At 53.3% G+C, this 21,262-nt stretch overlaps 1 protein-coding gene across 1 annotated transcript in view; it reads right to left on the bottom strand.

Annotated features, from left to right (window-relative positions):
- The window catches only part of FADS2 (fatty acid desaturase 2), a 45,982-nt gene extending 30,111 nt beyond the window's left edge, over nucleotides 1-15,871 (bottom strand). The window contains exons 1-2 of the mRNA XM_038764745.1: nucleotides 15,650-15,871; nucleotides 1,257-1,367 (exon numbers count right to left, since the gene is read on the bottom strand). Coding sequence (XP_038620673.1) covers nucleotides 1,257-1,367; nucleotides 15,650-15,856 — 318 coding nt within the window. The 5' untranslated portion in view covers nucleotides 15,857-15,871. The remainder of the gene's footprint in view (nucleotides 1-1,256; nucleotides 1,368-15,649) is intronic.
- Between the last annotated feature and the right edge of the window lie 5,391 nt (nucleotides 15,872-21,262).

The following is a 21,262-nucleotide window of genomic DNA, read 5'->3' as shown; positions in this document are numbered from 1 at the left end:
CTGCCAGCCTCAGCCTCCCCACCCCAGCAACGGGCTCGATTCCACGTGAGTCTCTCCCTGAACTGAACCCTGGACCTCTCCCAGGCTAGCAGGTTTGTGCCAATGGGGCTGTGGGTGGACTAAGAGGGATCAGAGGCTGGTGGGACACTGGGGGAGCTCAACTCTGTCCTGGGGACACGGCGGGTGAACGGGGCTTGGGCTGGGGATGACAGGGCCGGTGGGTGGCACGGGGCTTTGGTGCGGAAGCAGCCAACAGGCAACGGACTTGAGTGCTCGATGAGCAGAACTCTGGGAGCGAAAGCAGGGCTCTCTAGGATGCCTGCAAAGAAAGCTGAACAAAAAATCGACTTACATGGTTCGCTGGCACTGACCCCACACGACCAACCAAATCACACCCTCCAGGGCCTAAAGCTTGCCAGGATAGAGCATCCAAGTGCTAAGCTGCATTTCCCAGCAGGAATAGTAGAAGAAATGGTATTTATTGAGTACCTGACTGCAGTGCTCTGGGCCAAGCAGTTGAGAAAGAATGACAGAAGCAGCAGGCCATTCCCTGACCCCCAAGGAGCTCACAAGCTAACCGGGGTCGGCAGACAGAGATGGCATTTTAGTAGGGCTCTGATGGTGGAAAAAGTCAAGGCCCGACAGACTTTTCACGGGGAGGAGTTCCAGGCCAGGGGAGGTGAAGCAGCAAACGGAGAGTTGCATCCTGCTTTGGTCACCCTCGGGACCGTCGGCCAACCCCTCCATCCACCCGGTAGAGAAGGCACATGCAGAAAGGCAGAGCCTGACCTTCTGTGACCCTGGGGCCAACGTGACCCTGGGCCTTGACAAAATCTAGCACAGCTACCCAAGAAAGTTCAGGTTGGGCCTGGGCTCATCTGCTGGGCTTGTGACCAGATTGGCCCTGGGTTTGAAGTTGGACAGAAGACCTGGAGGGATGAGCTGAAAGAACCTCCTGTCTCTCCTCCATAGAAGAAACTGGAGAATTTCTAATGTGGCGAAAGAGGGCCTGGTGGACAGAGAGGTGGGGCTGAATGGGAGATGGATGGAAGGGATGAAAAATAAGGACTGAGGAGATTCATTCAATCGTATTTATTGAGCGCTTACTGGGTGCAGAGGTGGGGCTGGGGGTGAGGGGAGAAGCCAGCCCAAGACACCCGCTCTCCCCTGAAGCCGGCCATCTGAGGGACTCCAGAGTTGGTGTGGAAGGTCCCACTTCAACTCCCGGCTGCCCAGTGCTACCCATCCCAACTCACACTTTTGTCTCGGTCCTGGCTGGGCTCCCCCGGGGCGAGCTCCCCGATCAGCAGAGGCTTGAGGAACTTCCTGACATAGTTGAGGTCCAGGTGGAAAGCGCGGAAAGCATCCTGAGAAGAAAGAGCAGACAAGCAGACAGACAGTCAGGGAAACAGGTTATGACATCTGCTGGGCTATAGAACACCACCTGCTTCTCCCACCCTCTGCCTTCATTCACTCAATCGTATTTATTACGTGCTTCCCAGGTAGGGGCCACTTGTTGCTCTGCTCTGGAGCCTAGGATGCTTTTCAGTCCCTCAGGGTCCATATCATCATCATCATCATCAGTCGTATTTATTGAGTGCTTACTATGTGCAGAGCACTGTACTAAGCGCTTGGGAAGTACAAATTGGCAACATATAGAGACAGTCCCTACCCAACAGTGGGCTCACAGTCTAAAAGGGGGAGACAGAGAACAAAACCAAACATACTAACAAAATAAAATAAATAGAATAGATATGTACAAGTAAAATAAATAAATAAATAAATAGAGTAATAAATAGGTACAAACATATATACATATATACAGGTGCTGTGGGGAAGGGAAGGAGATACCCCTTTAAGGTAACCCAATCACCCAGATAGAGGCAGGGAGACCGCCAAATGTGGAAGCAAGGCCCAAGGCAGCCAGCACCTATGGAAAGAGAAGTGGCTCAGGGGAAAGAGCCCGGGCTTTGGAGTCAGAAGTCATGGGTTCAAATCCCAGCTCCGCCAATTATCAGACTTTGGGCAAGTCACTTAACTTCTCTGGGCCTCAGTTACCTCATCTGGAAAATGGGGATTAAGACCGCGAGCCCCCCATGGGACAGCCTGATCACCTTGTAACCTCCCCAGCGCTTAGAACGGTGCTTTGCACATAGTAAGCGCTTAATAAATGCCATCATCATTATTATTATTATATCATGTGTCCCCTGATAGCAGTTAACAACCAAACAGTGGTATTTATTGAGCACTTACTGTGGGCAGGGGCCTGTGCTAAGCACATGAGAGAGTACAATACCACAAAATTGGCAGACATGTTCCCAACCCGCCCACAAGGAGCTTACAGTCGAGAGGGGAGCTTCCAGTCAACGCGGCAGTGTTGCACTTCCTCCCAAGCCCTTGTGATGTCTGTCTTCCCCAATCTAGACTGTGAACTCATTGTGGGCAGGGAGTGTCACTTTTTTGTTGTACTTGCTCAAGCGCTTAGTACAGTGCCCCGCACACAGCAAGCATTTAATAAATACGACTGAATAAATGAATTCATTCATTCATTCATATTTATTGTGCATTTACTGTGTGCAGAGCACTGTACTAAGTGCTTGGGAAGTACAAGTTGGATGTGCCAATGCTCCGGCCTGGGACCTTCCCCACTGGCTTTCATCATTTCTGGGCATCTCAAAATGTTCTTTTGTAGATTCACTCACCAACCAACTATCCTCTCAACAAGAGTTACGTGTTATGTACAGAGGGTAGCAGATTTCATTTATTGAGTCTCCAGATACCTCTGGCAGGGAAAGCAGACAGGGAGCAGGGTACAACGTGGCTGTGAACGTGTTCCTTTTCCTTTTTACAGAGGAGGGACAGGGACGCTCCGTGAATGAATTCACTTTCAGGAGGCTGGGCTTTCCGGGAGCCGTGTTCCTCGGCAATCCGCCTATCCAGTGTTCCCGGTGGCTAGTACCTTGGGAAATGGGCTTCACCACCATTGAGAATTGGAACCAAGCTCCGGGGCCAATCTCCTCTTCCCTCCTGTTCAGTGTTGGGACTCAGAAGGGCCTCAGGCTATTTGGTCAGGGCAGATAGCATCTCGGAAGGTACAATTATGAAATCAATCTATGGTATTTATTACGCACTTATTGTGTGCAGAGCATTATACTAAGTACTTGGGAGAGTACAATGCAAAAGAGTTGGTAGACCCACTTCCTGTTCAAAAGGACCTTACAGTCTAGAGTGGGAGACAGTCATTAAAATAAGTCCTGTGAGTACAGGGTGAATATCAAATGCATAATTTGATTGGGGATGAAGACTGTGAGCCCCCCATGGGGCAACCTGATCACCTTGTAACTTCCCCAGCGCTTAGAACAGTGCTTTGCACACAGAAAGCGCTTAATAAATGTCATTATTATTATTATTATAAAATGCTTACAGGGTACAGCTCTAAATGCATAAATGATGCAGAAGGGAGGGAAAGGAGGGGAAATGAGACAGTCGGGGAAGGCCTTTTGAAGGAGTCGTGATTATAATAAGGCTTTGAGGTGAGGAGCAGGATGGTTTGTCAGACGTGAAGGGAGAAAGAGTTCCATGCCAGGGAGAGGACGTGGCTGAGGGGCTGGCGACGAGATAGACCAGATCGAAGTCCTGTGAGTAGGTTGACAAGGGAGTCCCTCTCAAGTCAGTCTGCCACAAATACAAGTCTTGTCTGAGGTCTGTCCCCCTTCTCTCAGTTCTCCCTGACTGCAGGCTTCGCAAAACCACTGCTGCTGAAGTTTCGTCGGCTCCAGGACAATCGGGCCATCAGTTCCCTACCTTGGCTTCTTCCCTCTTTCCACACGCGAAGTTACTTTTATAGGTTTCTGCCCCCATGATGTGAGCAAAGAGCAAGGGGACTCTATCGTTTTATGGGGTTCTATCCCTCCTCCACCCACAACATATGAACATGGAGATTTTTTTCCTTTACATCTGTCCCTTTTACCGGGAGGGAGGGGAGACCGGGAAACAAAACCCCATTCTCCTTCCAAGTAAAACAGGGTTTCCAGGGCCTGTCTCATGCCTTTTCATTGGAAAGCAGAGAAACTTGGCTTGAACCCAACCACAGATTAACATCTTCCCAATACTGCCTCCTGAGAAGGAAGAGACCACTAAGGACTCACGTACCCCCATTTCCTTACGAGATCACTGAATTCCAGAGAGACCAAATGACTTGCACAAAATCACAGAGCAAGATGATGCCATGCCCCAGAACAGGGCCATTAGTTTTCTGACTCCAAGACTACATTTAAGCCACTCACGTCTCTCCACAATCCCTCTCAGTTGTGGCCCTAAAGGCTGTGATGCGAGTGAAGAACCATGCAGAAGTCCCTTAAAGGAAGAGTCCTATTTTATTTTGTTCTTTAAAGTCATTTACAGATGTTAGTGAGGCAGATTTCCTTACCGGATTCCTTGTAAAAGGAATTAAACAACTCAAGACGCAGGACCCACCAACATTAATTCCCAAATGCTTCCAACAATGCTAAACTCTAAGAAAACAAACTTGAAAACACACACTCGCTACCTCCGTGGTCTACCTAGTCCTATTCTGAATTCCTGGTATTCACAGAGTCCAGCTTCTTGGCCTGCCTGATTTTCCTCTAGACACCCTTTTCCCTTCACCAATCTGTGTAAAGAGCACCCCATTTTAAAAGTTAAGGGAATTGGGTTCAGACCAAACGGAAAACCAGAATTATTCTTAGGTAAAATTCAGTGAGTGTTCCACGGTCCCTCAGTAAAAAGTTGGAGACAAAAGGCTCAGAGTCCTTAATGGACTCTTCCTTCTTTCTCAGGAGGCAGTAATGGGGAGATGTTAACGTGTGACTGAATTCAAGCCAAGTTTCTCAGCATTCCAATGAAAGAGAATTTTGAAAAAGTTCCTGGAAACCCAGTTTTACTTGGGAGGAAATTGGGGTTTTGTTTCCAGATCCTCCCTCCTTCCAGGTAAAAGGGGCAATATAAAGAAAAAAAAACTGGGAAATCCTCACACTACTGCCTTTCCCTCTTCCTGTTCGGCCCAGTTTACAGCTGTCTTCCAGGTTAGCCTGAAGTAAACCCAAGGATCACACCCTTTGGCCTGTGGCCTAACCCTACTTTCTTAATCCATCCATCCATCCATCGATCATTCCCAGACTGAGCCCCTTCCTTCCTCTCCTCCTCGTCCCCCTCTCCACCCCCCCATCTTACCTCCTTCCCTTCCCCACAGCACCTGTATATATGTTTGTACATATTTGTTACTCTATTTATTTATTTATTTTACTTGTACATATCTATTCTATTTATTTGATTTTGTTAGTATGTTTGGTTTTGTTCTCTGTCTCCCCCTTTTAGACTGTGAGCCCACTGCTGGGTAGGGACCGTCTCTATATGTTGCCAACTTGTACTTCCCAAGCGCTTAGTACAGTGCTCTGCACACAGTAAGCGCTCAATAAATACGATTGATGATGATGACGATGAGTACTTACTGTGTGCAATCTTCCCCGCCGGGGCCCACCCCTCTGACTTAAATGTCCACTATGGTAGTTACCCTCACCCATCATCTGCTTCTCTCCTTCCCCTTTTCTCAACCCCTTTGGAAAACAAAACAAGGAATACCCCACCCAGCACAAGCTTTGTGTCGCTGCTAGTCAATCACCTCGCCGGCTGGTTTCTCTCCCATTTGAATTTCTGATCTTTCAAGAACAAGCATAAAGGGCAGTCCCTACCTCCAGTCTCCTTAAATTAAATGAAGTCGACACCATACATGTCCCATTGCCTCTGTGATCTATAGACCCAAAAGGAAGTTCTGTCCTCGGAACATTCCTTGACTTAAACTTTTATTTTGGAAGCGGCGGAGTGAGCAACAATGCCTAAACAGGCACTGCCTCTGGCTCAATATCAGACGGCAAGACAAGTTCACAGATGATGAAATTCTGGAACGGAGTCAAGTCTCCTAACAGGGAGAATTTGCTCACCTGAACGCAGTGACCCTGGGTGGGATACATGAGGATAACGAACGACAGCAGGCTACCCAAACAACTGTCATAAGGAGAGCTGAATATGGGAAACTGAAATCCAGGAGGGCAGAGGAAGTGTTTTACGGGCACGGTAAATCAAAGCCTCAGACAATGCAGGGAGTAAACTGGCGAGGACAGACCAACATAGCGGACTGCTATAAAGGAAAGAGTGGTTCTTTTTTTTGAGCAAAAGCATCGCAAAGCAGCTGAGAAGCAGTGCGGCTTAGGGGATAGAGCACGGGCCTGGAAGGGTCTAATCCCCGCTCCGCCCCTTGTCTGCTGTGTGACCTTGGGCAAGTCACACAACTTCTCTGAGCCTCGGTTACCTCATCTGAAAAATGGGGATTAAGACAGGGAGCCCCATGTGGAACAGAGGCTGAGTCCAATCTGATTGGCTTGTAATAACAATAATAACGGTATTTGTTAAGCGCTTACTATGTGCTAAGCACTGTTCTAAGCGCTGGGGAAGATACAAGGTATTGAGGTTGTCCCACGTGGGGCTCACAGTCTTAATCCCCGTTTTACAGATGTGAGCACTGAGGCACAGAGAAGTTAAGTGACTTGTCCAAGGTCACACAGCAGACAAGCGGCAGGGCCAGGACTAGAACCCACGTCCTCTGACTCCCAAGCCCGTGCTCTTGCCACTAGGCCGGTGCTTAGTACAGCGCCTGGCACATAGTAAGTGCTTAAAAATGCCATGAAGAAAGGAGTGAAGGGCAAGGAGGCGAAGGGGGGAAAAGCATGAATTGCTGCAAACATTAAACTTAAAAGCACTGCAAGCCGTTTTTCTGCGCAAAATGTGGCCAGGCCTGAGGGTGCCACATTGGCCTTTCCAGCATTTCATTTAATCGTATTTATTGAGCGCTTACTGTGTGCAGAGCACTGCACTAAGCGCTGAAGCATTTCCCCTTCAGTGGTGTCTTCAGAATACTCTATTTTGGAACAGGATTTGGATTTAACCGAAATCAGCAACTGAAAAGCAGCCTGATTTTCACAGCTCTATCCAATCCCCCTACCCTCTTCCTTCCCACCTTGAGTTATCAGTTCCTTCAGCCCCGTTCCTCGTTGCAACTGACACTCAAGTCCGGATACCTTCCCTTAAATATAGACGACGAACCGGATGCAGGAACGTTGTATGGGCGGAGGAGCCGCTGGGAGACCACGAGAGAAGTAGAGGCGGTCGGAGCTGGTGGATCTGTTCAAAAGGAAAGGCTTTACATGCTCTTGGGTTGAGGAGAGCTAGGGGCTATCAATCTTTTATGTTGCTGGATTATATGAAAGATGCAGAGAGGTCCTACCTTTCCCCATCATAAATCAGACAGCCAGACGTATCCCTTTCATCACCTGCACCCTGGACACCCTTCTCATTTTTCCTGGGCAAGAGTGCCAAGTGTCTTTCACCCTCAGTCAATCAAGCAATAGTATTTGCTGAGTGCTTATGCTGTCTTTCACCCTCAATCAATCAAGCAATAGTATTTATTGAGTGCTTATGCTGTGCAGAGCACTGTGCTAAGCGACTGGGAGAGTACAGCAGAATTAGGAGGCACGTTCCCTGCCCGTAACGAGCTTGCAGCGATTAAGTGATTAACAATCTATAATTTAAAGATAGGTGCATAAGTGCTGTGGGGTTGAGGCGCACATCAAATTCATTCATTCATTCATTCATTCAATCGTATTTATTGAGCGCTTACTGTGTGCAGGGAACTGTACTAAGCGCTTGGGAAGTACAAGTTGGCAACATAATAATAATAATTATAATAATAATGGCATTTACTATGTGCAAGGCACTGTTCTAAGCGCTGGGGAGGTTACAAGGTGATCAGGTTGTCCCACGGGGGGCTCACAGTCTTAGTCCCCATTTTACAGAAGAGGTAACTGAGGCCCAGAGAAGTGAAGTGACTTGTCCAAAGTCACAGAGCTGACAACTGGTGGAGCCGGGGTTTGAACCCATGACCTCTGACTCCAAAGCCCTGGCTCTTTCCACTGAGCCACGCTGCTTCTCCAACATATAGAGACGGTCCCTACCCAACAACGGGCTCACAGTCTAGAAGGGGGACACAGACAACGAAACAAAACATATTAACAAAATAAAATAAATAGAATAGTAAATATACACAAGTAAAATAGAGTAATAAATCTGTACAAACATATATACAGGTGCTGTGGGGAGGGGAAGGAGGTAGGGTGGGGGGGGGGATGTCCAAAGGTCACAGATCCAAGTGGGTAAGATGACACAGAAGGGAGGGCAAGCGGAGGAAAAGAGGGCTCAGTCAGGGAAGGCTTCTTGGAGATGAATAAGACGAAAAGAAGGTACAGGGGGAATTTGCTCAGGGAATTTTGAATCTCAGGAACCGCAGAAAGTACGGTGCGCTTTTCCTGTGCCTCTAGATGAGTGGAAAGGTACTGCCTCTCTCCCGTTCACGTCACTGAGTGCACCGTGATTTACACTGGGCACAGGGGTCATCTCGAGTCCTATCACGTGGATGGGGCCTCCAGCAGGGTTTAAGGGAGATCGGGTCCTGCATGGGTTTGTCCAGGTGGATGGAAAAAAAATGAACGGTGAGAAGCTTTGCAGTTCCACCAGGCTTGAGGTAGGGCTGGACGCAGGAGCAGGAGAAGGAGGGGGCCATCAGGTGGGCTGGAGGCAAGGTGGTTTGATAGTTACTTACAGCCATAATTTATTTTAATGTCTCTCCCTCTAGACCGAAGGTCCTTTTTTCAATGGTATTTGTTAAGCGCTTACTATGTGCTTCTAAGCACTGGGGTAATACAAACTAATCAGATTGGTCACAGTCCCTGTTCCACAAGGGGTCCACGATTTTATTCCCCATTTTACATCGCCTTCGAGAGGTTTAAAGCAATGCTGTGGATGTGTGAAGAATTCCCTCTGTCTCTGGTAGAGCCGGTGACTCCATCTCTCTTCTCTCTTCTGTTTTATCTCTCTCCCTTTTGTCTCTCTCCATCTCTCTGCTCACAATCTTTCATCTCTGTCTCTCTCCATCTCTCTTCTCTCTGTTTCATCTCTCCCCTTTCTCTCCATCTCTCTGCTTGCCATCTCTCATCTCTTCTCTCATCTTTCACCTCTCTCTCACCTCTTCATCTCTTCCCCCTCCATCTTCCTCTCTCTGTCTCTCCTCCCTCTTCTGTTTCATCTCTCTCTTCCCTCTTAGTCTCTCTCCATCTCTCTGCTCCCTATCTCTCATCTCTCTTCTCTCATCTTTCACCTCTCTCTCACCTCTTTATCCCAGAATGAGCCCCCTCCTTCCCCTCCCCTTACCTCCTTCCCGTCCCCACCGCACCTGTATATATGTATATATGTTTGTACCTATTTATTACTCTATTTATTTATTTTACTTGTAAATATTTATTCTATTTATTTTATTTTGTTAATATGTTTTGTTTTGTTGTCTGTCTCCCCCTTCTAGACTGTGAGCCCGCTGTTGGGTATGGACCGTCTCTGTTGCCAACTTGTACTTCCCAAGCGCTTAGTACAGTGCTCTGCACACAGTAAGCTGTTGGGTAGGGACCATCTCTATATGTTGCCAACTTGTACTTCCCAAGCGCTTAGTACAGTGCTCTGCACACAGTAAGCGCTCAATAAATACGATTGAATGAATGAATGAGGGAACTGAAGCCGAGAGAATCAATCAATCGTATTTATTGAGCGCTTACTGTGTGCAGAGCACTGTACTAAGCGCTTGGGAAGTACAAGTTGGCAACATAGAGAGACGGTCCCTACCCAACAGTGGGCTCAAGTGAAGTGACTTGCCCCAGGTCGCACAGCAGACAAGTGGCAGAGCTGGAATTAGAACCCAGGTCCTTCTGACTCTCAGGCTTGAGCTCTAGCCACCATTCGGTTTCCTTGTGGACAGGGCACATGTCTACCAACTCTGTTGGATTGTGTCCTCCCAAGCACTTAATTCAGTGCTCCGCACAAAGTAAGTGCTTAATAAACACCACTGATCCATTGATTAGGATTCCCAAAGTGCCACCTATAGCACTGGGAACTAGTTGACTGGTTTCAGAAAGCAAGATCCACTTTAGGAGCAGGGCATAATCAATCAATCATCATAATAATGGCATTTATTAAGCGCTTACTATGTGCAAAGCTGTTCTAAGCGCTGGGGAGGTTACGAGGTTGCCCCACGGGGGGGCTCACAGTCTTAGTCCCCATTTTGCAGATGAGGTAACTGAGGCACAGAGACGTTAGGTGACTTGCCCAAAGTCACACAGCTGACAACTGGCGGAGCCGGGGTTTGAACCCAGGACCTCTGACACCAAAGCCCGGGCTCTTTCCACTGAGCCATGCTACTTCTCCAATCAATGCCAAATTAATGGCATTTATTAATCTTTTAGACTGTGAGCCCACTGTTGGGTAGGGACTGTCTCTAGACGTTGCCAACTTGTACTTCCCAAGCGCTTAGTACAGTGCTCTGCATACAGTAAGCGCTCAATAAATACGATTGATGATGATGATGATGAGTAATGGCAATCAATGGCATTTATCGAGCACTTACTGTGTGCCGAGCACTGTACTGAGCACTGGGAGACTCCAATCCGGTTGGTGGACCCGATCCCTGCCCACAAGGAACTTACAGTCTAGAGGGTGAAACAGACTTAAAATGAATTACAGCTAGGGGAAACGGCAGTGAATTAGAATATGCACATAAATGCTATGGGATTGGGGGTGGGGTATCAAAGTTCCTAAGGGGTACGGGACCCCAGTGCCTAGGCGATGAGGAAGGTGGGGGGTGAATAGAGTGGGACTGTGAGAGGTGAGTTAGGCTTTTAGTAGGGCTTTGAAGGTAGGGAGAGTGGTGATCTGTCTGAGATGAAGGGGGAGGGAAGACATGGACCAGGGGCTGAGAGTGAGGTGCAGTGAGTAGGTTGGCATTTAAGAGAGTGAGGCTTGCGGGTTGGATTGCAGTGGGAGAATAGTGAGGTAGTAGTAGGTGGGGGAGAGGGGTGGGGGGAGCTAACTGAGTGTCTTAAAATTGACGGTAAGGAGGTTCTGTTTGATGTGGGATGTCCCCGACCTCCTCAGGCAGGTATTCATACTGGTACTGGACTCTTCAGGGGCAAGGGGAGGCAGGGAGGGAGGGAGGGAGGGAGAGGGGGAGAGAGAGAGAGAGAGAGAGAGATTGAGATTTGTGTGTGTGTGTGTGTGTGTGTGTGTGTGTCCTGACTATCACTCTGGACACCTGATGAAACGTTTCCAAGGACCCCTGAGCCTCAACTCTCCCTTTGACTATCAACTCCTGGAAAATGTCCCCAGAAGCAGCGTGGCTCAGTGGGAAGAGCCCGGGCTTTGGGGTCGGAGGTCATGGGTTCAAATCCCGGCTCAGCCAGTTGTCAGTTGTGTGACTTTGGGCAAGTCGCTTAACTTCTCGGTGCCTCAGTTCCCTCCTCTGTAAAATGGGGATTAAGGCTGTGAGCCCCCCCGTGGGACAACCTGGTCACCTTGTAACCTTCCCAGCGCTTAGAACAGTGCTTAATAAATGTCATTATTATTATTATTCCCTTCCCTGTGTGGAAAGTCTTTTGGGGTAGGACGGTGCTTCTGAATTTGGTCCCGGGTACTCCTGGGTGTCTGCGCTCCCTGTCTCCCGGCTCTCTGCTCGCTCCCGTCTCCCCGCAGCACGAAAAAGCCTGCTAAGTCCATCCCCTTCTATTCCTCTGTTTGCTCTGATCCTGACTATCCGGCAGGAGCAAGGCCGTTCTCTTGGCCCTCCATTCGCGCCTCTTCTTTTTCTTCGTGGTCTTCGTTTTCCTGTCTCATTCCGAAACTTCACACGGCTTCCGTCCAGGTACGTGTAAGCGCACAAACACAGCGTACCCGTACACACGCTTCGGTGGTCGGGCGATTCCCTGAGCTGGGGAGGAGGATGGACAGGAGAGGAGGCCGCCGGGCTGAAGAAACAGTACACGCCATTGAGTTTCCCAGAGAATAACCTGAAGTAACCTCAGACCTGGAGCTCTTTGGCCAACGCGGCCAGGGTCACTCCCGAGGGGGTGGAGGGGGAAATCCAGACACGTCTGTGCCACGTGGTGCCCATCCTGCGCCCTGGGCTGGCACCAAACCCACCCTCCGTCCGGGGTCCAGCTGGGGAAAGGGCTGCCGCCTGACCCCGGCGAGCAGGTGGCCGACTTCTGGTGGCTCTTTGGGAACACCTCAAATCGGACAGACATTTACTCTCCGGGCCCTTCAAGGCCTTACTGAAGTTACGTCTCCTCCAAGAGGCCTTCCCAGACTCAACTCCTCCACTCTCCTCTTCTCCTACTCCCTTCTGGGCCGCCCTGACTTGCTCCCTTTGTTCTCCCCCCTCTCCCGGCCCCACAGCACTTTTGTACATATCTATCATGTATTTATTTGTACTGATGTCTGTCTCTCCCGGCCTCTTTATGGACAGAGAACGTGTCTATTATCGCACTGTACTCCCCCAAGGGCTTCGTACAGGGCTCTGCACAGACAATAAGCACTCAATAAACGGGACTGGATGAATGAACGAAAAAGCCGGTAGAGGTTGATGCCAGGAGGAGAAGGAGGAGGGCAATCTCTCAACGCGGGGCGCCCACGGACCGCTCTCATTCATTGATTTAATCATATTTATTGACCGCTTACTGTGTGCAGAGCACTGTACTAAGCACTTGGGAGACTCCCGTGCAACAGTAAACGGACACATTCCCTTGCCACAGTGAGCTCTTTGATTACTACTACGATTAAAGATCATTCCAACAATTACCACCAAAGAAAAATGTTCTCAGGGTCTTGGAGTCCCTGTCTTTATCCAGATGGCTCTCTCTCTCTCCAGGAGCCATCCGACACGGGTGGCTCGGCAGCCCCGGGCTCTCCCCGAGCTACTCTCCGGGCCACGAACCCCAACGGCAACACAGCCACCTTTCCCCACCATGGGACAGCAATGCAAAAATCCTAGCGGCACACAACCCTCCAAACCCCTTCCCCCCCCCCCACACACACACACAAAAGGTGTCCACATACACACCACAAATACACAAACACTGCACATACATGGCACACATGGCACACTGCAGACACACCACATACAGACGCCGCACAAATATACATTCTTCACACGATATATACACACTCCCACCGCACGGCTATACACACATACACACGCGCGGACGGTCTACTTCACCTCCACCACAGCAGACACAGGCCCCACTCATACACACGTCTCAGGCGGGAGCCTGAAAGAGATTCTGGGAGCCTCTTGGGATGGGAAGGAAGGGAATTTGGGATGCCCGTGTAGACCGGGGCAGGAGACAAAGAAGACTAGACACCGGGCCCAGCCGGGGCTGCCCGGAGCAGCTCCCTAAGGGAAAGCGCCGCATCCACCTTCTGAAAGAGTGGGGGTCCTCCACCCCACCTCCCCATCCTCCTCTCCATCCCTCCCCGACCTCCTCCATCTGAAATAGTGGGGATGCTTCCACCTCTGTCCCCTCCTACCTCCAGCCCCCTCCCTATTTTTTTCTCCATCCCCGTTCTCCATCTCTTCCCCATCCTCCTCCATCCCCCTCCCCATCCTCTTCCATCCCCCTCCCCATCCTCCTCCACCATCCACCTATGTCTCCCTGTCCTCCTCCTTTATCCTCCACTACCATTCTCCCTGTCCTCCTTCTTCCTCCCCATCTCTCCGTCCTTTATCCTCCTCCACCATTCTCCCTGTCCTCCTTCATCCTCTTCCTCCTGCATCCTCCTCCCCATTTCTCCCCATCCTCCTCCTCCTCCTCCTCCTCCTCCACCGCTCTCCATCTTCCTCCTTCCACCTCCCCCACCTCTCCCCGTCCTCTTCCTTCATCCTTCCCCATTCATTCATTCGTTCAATCGTATTTATTGAACACTTACTGTGTGCAGAGCACTGTCCTAAGCACTCCCCAGCCTCCTCCTTCATCCTCCCCCATTCACTCATTCATTCTAGCGCATTGATCGAGCGGTTCCTGCGCGCAGAGCACCGTCCTCAGCGCTCCCCATCCTCCTCCATCTCTCTCCATCCTCCTCCTTCATCCTCCCCCATTCATTCATTCATTCAACCGCATTGATTGACCTAAGCGCTGTCCTCAGCGCTCCCCATCCTCCTCCTTCATCCTCCCCATTCATTCACTCATTCATTCATTCAATCGTATTGACTGAGCGGTTCCTGCGCGTAGAGCACCGTCCTCGGCGCTCCCCATCCTCCTCCATCCTCCTCCTTCATCCTCCCCATTCATTCATTCATTCATTCATTCAATCGCATTGACTGAGCGGCTCCTGCGCGCAGAGCCCCGTGCTGAGCGCTCCCCCTCCTCCTCCTTCACACTCATCCCTCCTCCTCCTCCTTCATCCTCCCCCATTCACTCATTCATTCATTCAATCGTATCGATTGAGCGGTTCCTGCGCGTAGAGCACCGTCCTCAGCGCTCCCCATCCTCCTCCTTCATATTCATTCCTCCTCCTCCTCCTTCATCCTCCCCCATTCATCCTCCTTCATCCTCCTCCTTCATCCTCCCCCATTCATTCATTCATTCAATCGCGTTGATTGAGCGGCTCCTGCGCGCCGAGCCCCGTCCTGAGCGCTCCCCACCCTCCTCCATCTCTCTCCATCCTCCTCCTCCCCCATTCACTCATTCATTCATTCATTCTATCGCATTGATCGAGCGGTTCCTGCGCGCCGAGCACCGTGCTGAGCGCTCCGCATCCTCCTCCTTCATCCTCCCCATTCATTCATTCATTCATTCAATCGCATTGACTGAGCGCATCCTGCGCGCAGAGCACCGTCCTAAGCGCTCCCCATCCTCCTCCTTCATCCTCCCACATTCATTCACTCATTCAATCGCATTGACTGAGCGGCTCCCGCGCGCAGAGCACTGTGCTGAGCGCTCCCCACCCTCCTCCTTCACACTCATCCCTCCTCCTCCTCCTTCATCCTCCCCCATTCACTCATTCATTCATTCAATCGTATCGACTGAGCGGTTCCTGCGCGTAGAGCACCGTCCTCAGCGCTCTCCATCCTCCTCCCCCATTCACTCATTCATTCACTCAATCGTATTGATTGAGTGGTTCCTGCGCGCCGAGCCCCGTGCTGAGCGCTCCCCCTCCTCCTCCTTCATATTCATTCCTCCATCCTCCTCCTTCATCCTCCCCCATTCATTCATTCATTCATTCAATCGCATTGATTGAGCGGTTCCTGCGCGTAGAGCACCGTCCTCAGCGCTCCCCATCCTCCTCCCCCATTCATTCACTCATTCATTCAATCGCATTGACTGAGCGGCTCCCGCGCGCAGAGCCCCGTGCTGAGCGCTCCCCCTCCTCCTCCTTCATATTCATTCCTCCATCCTCCTCCTTCATCCTCCCCTCTTCATTCATTCATTCATTCATTCATTCAATCGTATCGATCGAGCGGTTCCTGCGCGCAGAGCACCGTGCTGAGCGCTCCCCATCCTCCTCCTTCATCCTCCCCCATTCATCCATCCATTCAATCGTACCGATCGAGCGGCTCCTGCGCGCCGAGCACCGTGCTGAGCGCTCCCCGTCCTCCTCCTCCTCCTCCCCCATCCATCCATCCATCCCTCCCTCCATCCCTCGCGGTGGGTCCCCCCCCTCCCCTCCCCTTCCCGCCGGCGGTTACCGTGGCATCCTCCCCGGCGTAGTGTCCGAGGAGGCGGACCCCCCCCGGGTGCCGCAGGGCCCAGCGGGTGACGTTGTAGACCTTGCGGTCGATGACCAGCCACCTGTCGGCGCGCTGGTCGTGCTTCTGGATCTCCTCCCAGCGGAACGTGCGGCCCGCCGCCGCCGCCTCCCCGCTCTCGTCGCCCTGCTCCCCGCCTTTCCCCATCGCCCCGCGATACGGCCGCTCCCGCTCCCCGGCCCGCTGCTCCCTCCCTCGCTCGCTCGCTCGCTCTCTCGGCCCTCCGGGAGCGCGCCCCGCCCACGCCCGCCCCTTTTGTCTCCTCGGCCTCGCGCGCCCGCGCGCCCCCGCCGCCGGCCGGACGCCCCCTAGCGGCCGCTCCGCCTTCCCTCCCCCCCACCCCCGGGGGATCCGCGGAGCCCCTCCACCAATCAGGGCGCGCCGCCGATCGGGCGCCCCCTAGCGGCCGCTCCGCTTTCCCTCCCCCCCCCCCCCGCGGGGGATCCTCAGAGCCCCTCCACCAATCGGGGAGCGCCGCCGCTCGGGCGCCCCCTAGGGATAAGCAGAGCCCCTCCACCAATCGGCGCGCGCCCCACCGCCGCTCGGACGCCCCCTAGCGGCCGCTCCGCTTTCCCTCCCCCCCGGGAATCCGCAGAGCCCCTCCACCAATCGGGGCGCGCCGCCGGTCGGGCGCCGCCGGTCGGGCGCCCCCTAGCGGCCGCTCCGCCTTCTCTCCACCCCCCCCCCGGGGATCAGCATAACCCCTCCACCAATCGGCGCGCACCTCGTCGCCGGTAGGGCGCCCCCTAGAGACGACTCTGCTTTCCCTCCCCCCCCCCCCCCCGGGGATCCGCAGAGCCCCTCCACCAATCGGCGCGCGCCCCACTGCCGCTCGGGCGCCCCCTAGAGGCAACTCTGTATTCCCTCCCTCCGAGGGATCCGCAGAGCCCCTCCACCAATCGGCTTGCGCCCCGCCACCGCTCGGACGCCCCCTAGCGGCCGCTCCGCCTTCCCTCCCCCCCGGGGGATCCGCAGAGCCCCTCCACCAATCGGGGCACGCCGCCAATCAGGCGCCCCCTAGCGGCCGCTCCTGTTTCCCTCCCCCAGGGCAATCAGTAGAACCCCTCCACCAATCGGCGAGCACCCCGCAGCCGCTCGGGCGCCCCCTAGAGGCGACTCTGTTTTCCCTCCCCCCGGGGGATCAGCAGAGCCCCTGGGCTCCCCCAAGGGATCAGCGGAGCCCCTCCACCAATCGGGGCGCGCGCCCCACCGCCGGTCGGGTGCCCCCTAGCGGCCGCTCCGCTTTCCCTCTCCCCGGGGGATCCGCAGAGCCCCTCCACCAATCGAGGCGCGCGCCCCGCCGCTGCTCGGATGCCCCTTAGCGGCCGCTCCTATTTCCCTCCCCCCGGGTGATCAGCACAGCCCCTCCACCAATGGGGGTGCACCCCGCCGCCAGTAGGGCACCCCCTAGGGGCGACTCTGCTTTCCCTCCCCCCGGGGAGGTCCGCAGAGCCCCTCCACCAATCGAGGCGCGCGCCCCACCTCCGGTCGTTCACCCCCTAGCGGCCGCTCCGCTTTCCCTCCCCTCGGGGGATCCTCAGAGCCCCTCCACCAATCGGTGCACTCTGCCGATCGGGCGCCCCCTAGGGATCAGCAGAGCCCCTCCACCAATCGGTTGGACGCCCCCTAGAGGCGACTCTGTTTTCCCTCCCCCCGGGGGGGGAGGGGTTCCACCAATCAGTGCACGCCCCGCCACCGGTCGGGCGCCCCCCAGGGGCCGCCTCCCTTTCCCTCCCCACCGGGTGATCAGCAGAGCCCCTCCACCAATCGGCGCCTGCCCCGACGCAGATCAATCAATCAATCAATCAATCGTATTTATTGAGCGCTTACTGTGTGCAGAGCACTGTACTAAGCGCTTGGGAAGTACAAGTTGGCAACATAGAGAGACGGTCCCTACCCAACAGTGGGTTCACGGTCTAGAAGGGGGAGACAGACCACAAAACAAAACATATGAACAAAATAAAATAAATAGAATAGATATGTTCAACTCTCTCCTCGACCCCCTCCAATCTGGCTTCCGTTCCCTTCATTCCACGGAAACTGCCCTCTCAAAGGTCACCAATGACCTCCTGCTTGCCAAATCCAACGGCTCCTACTCTGTCCTAATCCTCCTCGACCTCTCAGCTGCCTTTGACACTGTGGACCACCCCCTTCTCCTCAACATGCTATCTGACCTTGGCTTCACAGATTCCGTCCTCTCCCGGTTCTCCTCTCTTATCTCTCCGGTCGTTCTTTCTCAGTCTCTTTTGCAGGCTCCTCCTCCCCCTCCCATCCCCTCACTGTGGGGGTTCCCCAAGGTTCAGTGCTTGGTCCCCTTCTGTTCTCAATCTACACGCACTCCCTCGGCGACCTCATTCGCTCCCACGGCTTCAACTATCATCTCTACGCTGATGACACCCAGATCTCCATCTCTGCCCCTGCTCTCTCCCCCTCCCTCCAGGCTCGCATCTCCTCCTGCCTTCAGGACATCTCCACCTGGATGTCCGCCCGCCACCTAAAGCTCAACATGTCGAAGACTGAGCTCCTTGTCTTCCCTCCCAAACCTTGTCCTCTCCCTGACTTTCCCATCTCTGTTGACGGCACTACCATCCTTCCCGTCTCACAAGCCCGCAACCTTGGTGTCATCCTCGACTCCGCTCTCTCATTCACCCCTCACATCCAAGCCGTCACCAAAACCTGCTGGTCTCAGCTCCACAACATTGCCAAGATCCGCCCTTTCCTCTCCATCCAGACCGCTACCCTGCTCATTCAAGCTCTCATCCTATCCCGTCTGGACTACTGCACCAGCCTTCTCTCTGATCTCCCATCCTCGTGTCTCTCTCCACTTCAATCCATACTTCATGCTGCTGCCCAGATTATCTTTGTCCAGAAACGCTCTGGGCATATTACTCCCCTCCTCAAAAATCTCCAGTGGCTACCAATCAATCTGCGCATCAGGCAGAAACTCCTCACCCTGGGCTTCAAGGCTGTCCATCCCCTCGCCCCCTCATACCTCACCTCCCTTCTGTCCTCCTCCAGCGCAGCCCGCACCCTCCGCTCCTCCGCCGCTGATCTCCTCACCGTTAGGCCTCGCTCTCGCCTGTCCCGCCATCGACCCCCGGCCCACGTCCTCCCCCGGGCCTGGAATGGCCTCCCTCTGCCCCTCCGCCAAGCTAGCTCTCTTCCTCCCTTCAAGGCCCTGCTGAGAGCTCACCTCCTCCAGGAGGCCTTCCCAGACTGAGCCCCTTCCTTCCCCTCCCCCTCGTCCCCCTCTCCATCCCCCCATCTTACCTCCTTCCCTTCCCCACAGCACCTGTATATATGTATATATGGTTGTACATATTTATTACTCTATTATTTATTTATTTATTTATTTTACTTGTACATTTCTATCCTATTTATTTTATTTTGTTGGTATGTTTGGTTCTGTTCTCTGTCTCCCCCTTTTAGACTGTGAGCCCACTGTTGGGTAGGGACTGTCTCTATGTGTTGCCAATTTGTACTTCCCAAGTGCTTAGTACAGTGCTCTGCACATAGTAAGCGCTCAATAAATACGATTGATTGATTGATTGATTGATTGATATGTACAAGTAAAATAAATAAATGGAGTAATAAATACGTACAAACATATATGCATATATACAGGTGCTGCGGGGAAGGGAAGGAGGTAAGGTGGGGGATGGAGAGGGGGATGAGGGGGAGAAGAAGGATGGGGCTCAGTCTGGGAAGGCCTCCTGGAGGAGGTGAGCTCTCAGTAGGACCTTGAAGGGAGGAAGAGAGCTAGCTTGGCGGATGTGTGGAGGGAGGGCATTTCAGGCCAGGGGGATGATGAGAGCCGGGGATCGACGGCTGGATGGGCGAGAATGAGGCACGGTGAGGAGATTAGTGGCAGAGGAGCGGAGGGTGCGGGCTGGGCTGGAGAAGGACAGAAGGGAGGTGAGGTAGGAAGGGACGAGAGGATGGAGAACCTTGAAGCCGTGGATGGGGAGTTTCTGCCTGATGCGTAGGTTGATTGGTAGCCACTGGAGATTTTTGAGGAGGGGAGTAACATGCCCAGAGCGTTTCTGGACAAAGACAATCCGGGCAGCAGCGTGAAGTATGGATTAAAGTGTGGAGACAAGAGGATGGAAGATCAGAGAGGAGGCTGACGCAGTAGTCCAGATGGGATAGGATGAGAGCTTGACTGAGCAGGGTAGCGGTATGGATGGAGAGGAAAGGGCGGAGCTTGGCAATGTTGCGGAGCTGAGACCTGCAGGTTTTGGTGACAGATTGGATGTGAGGGGTGAATGAGAGAGCGGAGTCGAGGATGACACCGAGGTTGCGGGCTTGTGAGACGGGAAGGGTGGTAGTGCCGTCAACGGAGATGGGAAAGTCAGGGAGAGGGCAGGGTTTGGGAGGGAAGACAAGGAGTTCAGTCTTGGACATGTTGCGTTTTAGGTGGCGGGCAGACATCCAGATGGAGATGTCCTGAAGGCAGGAGGAGATGCGAGCCTGGAGGGAGGGGGAGAGAGCAGGGGCAGAGATGGAGATTTGGGTGCGGTGCCCCCTAGGGGCCGCTCCGCTTTCCCTCCCTCTCACACGAAGAGCTCGGGCTTAGGAGTCAGAGGTCACGGGTTCGAATACCCAGCTGCGCCCCTTGTCACCTGTGTGACTATGGGCCAGTCACTTCACTTCTCTGGGCCTCAGTTCCTTCATCTGTAAAATGGGGATTAAGACTGTGAGCCCCACGTGGGACAACCTGACCACCTTGTGATCAGCACTTAACAAATCCCACTACTATTATGTCCCCGGCCCCGCCTCTCCAGGTGACAGGCAGAGCCCCTCCACCAATCGGCATGTGCCACCGGTCTGGTGCCCCCTAAGGGCGGCTACGCTTTCCCCCCATCACACCAAGAGCCCGGGCTTGGGAGACAGAGGTCACGGGTTCGAATCCCAGCTGCACCCCTTGTCACCTGTGTGACTTTGGGCAAGTCACTTCACTTCTCTGGGCCTCAGTTCCTCTGGGAGATGGCCAGACAGAGGGTGGCGGCAGTGGGGTACGGGACTCTCGATCACACTCGAGGTGGACAGAGCTGCGGCACTGCCCTGCCTTCCCTAAAGTTGGGAGGTCAAGACACCCTAAAGGTGCCACATCTGGCTCCTTGGGCAGTCCCGTCGGTGGCACTAACAGACCAGTTCTCGCATCTGTAAAATGGGGATTAAGACTGTGAGCCCCTCGTGGGGCAACCTGACCCCCTTCTATCCCCCCCAGCGCTTAGAACAGTATTTTGCACAAAGTAAGCGCTTCTTAACAAATACTATTATTATTATTTATAATTATTATTATTAATTATTATTATGTCCCCGGCCCCGCCCCCCAGGGATCAGCAGAGCCCCATCACCAATCTGGCGCCCCCTAGGGGCCGCTCCGCTTTCCATCCTCACACCAAGTCCCTGGCCCCGGCCCCCCGAGTGATTGACACCTGTCCACATGTTTCGTTTTGTTGTCTGTGTCCCCCTTCTAGACTGTGAGCCCGTTGTTGGGCGGGGACCAAAGTGTCCCAGTGCTTAGAACAGTGCTTTGCACATACTAAG

Source organism: Tachyglossus aculeatus, chromosome 22 (genome assembly GCF_015852505.1).
Source record: "Tachyglossus aculeatus isolate mTacAcu1 chromosome 22, mTacAcu1.pri, whole genome shotgun sequence".
NCBI classification, from domain to species: Eukaryota; Metazoa; Chordata; class Mammalia; order Monotremata; family Tachyglossidae; genus Tachyglossus; species Tachyglossus aculeatus.
This window is presented reverse-complemented; position numbering and strand designations above follow the sequence as displayed.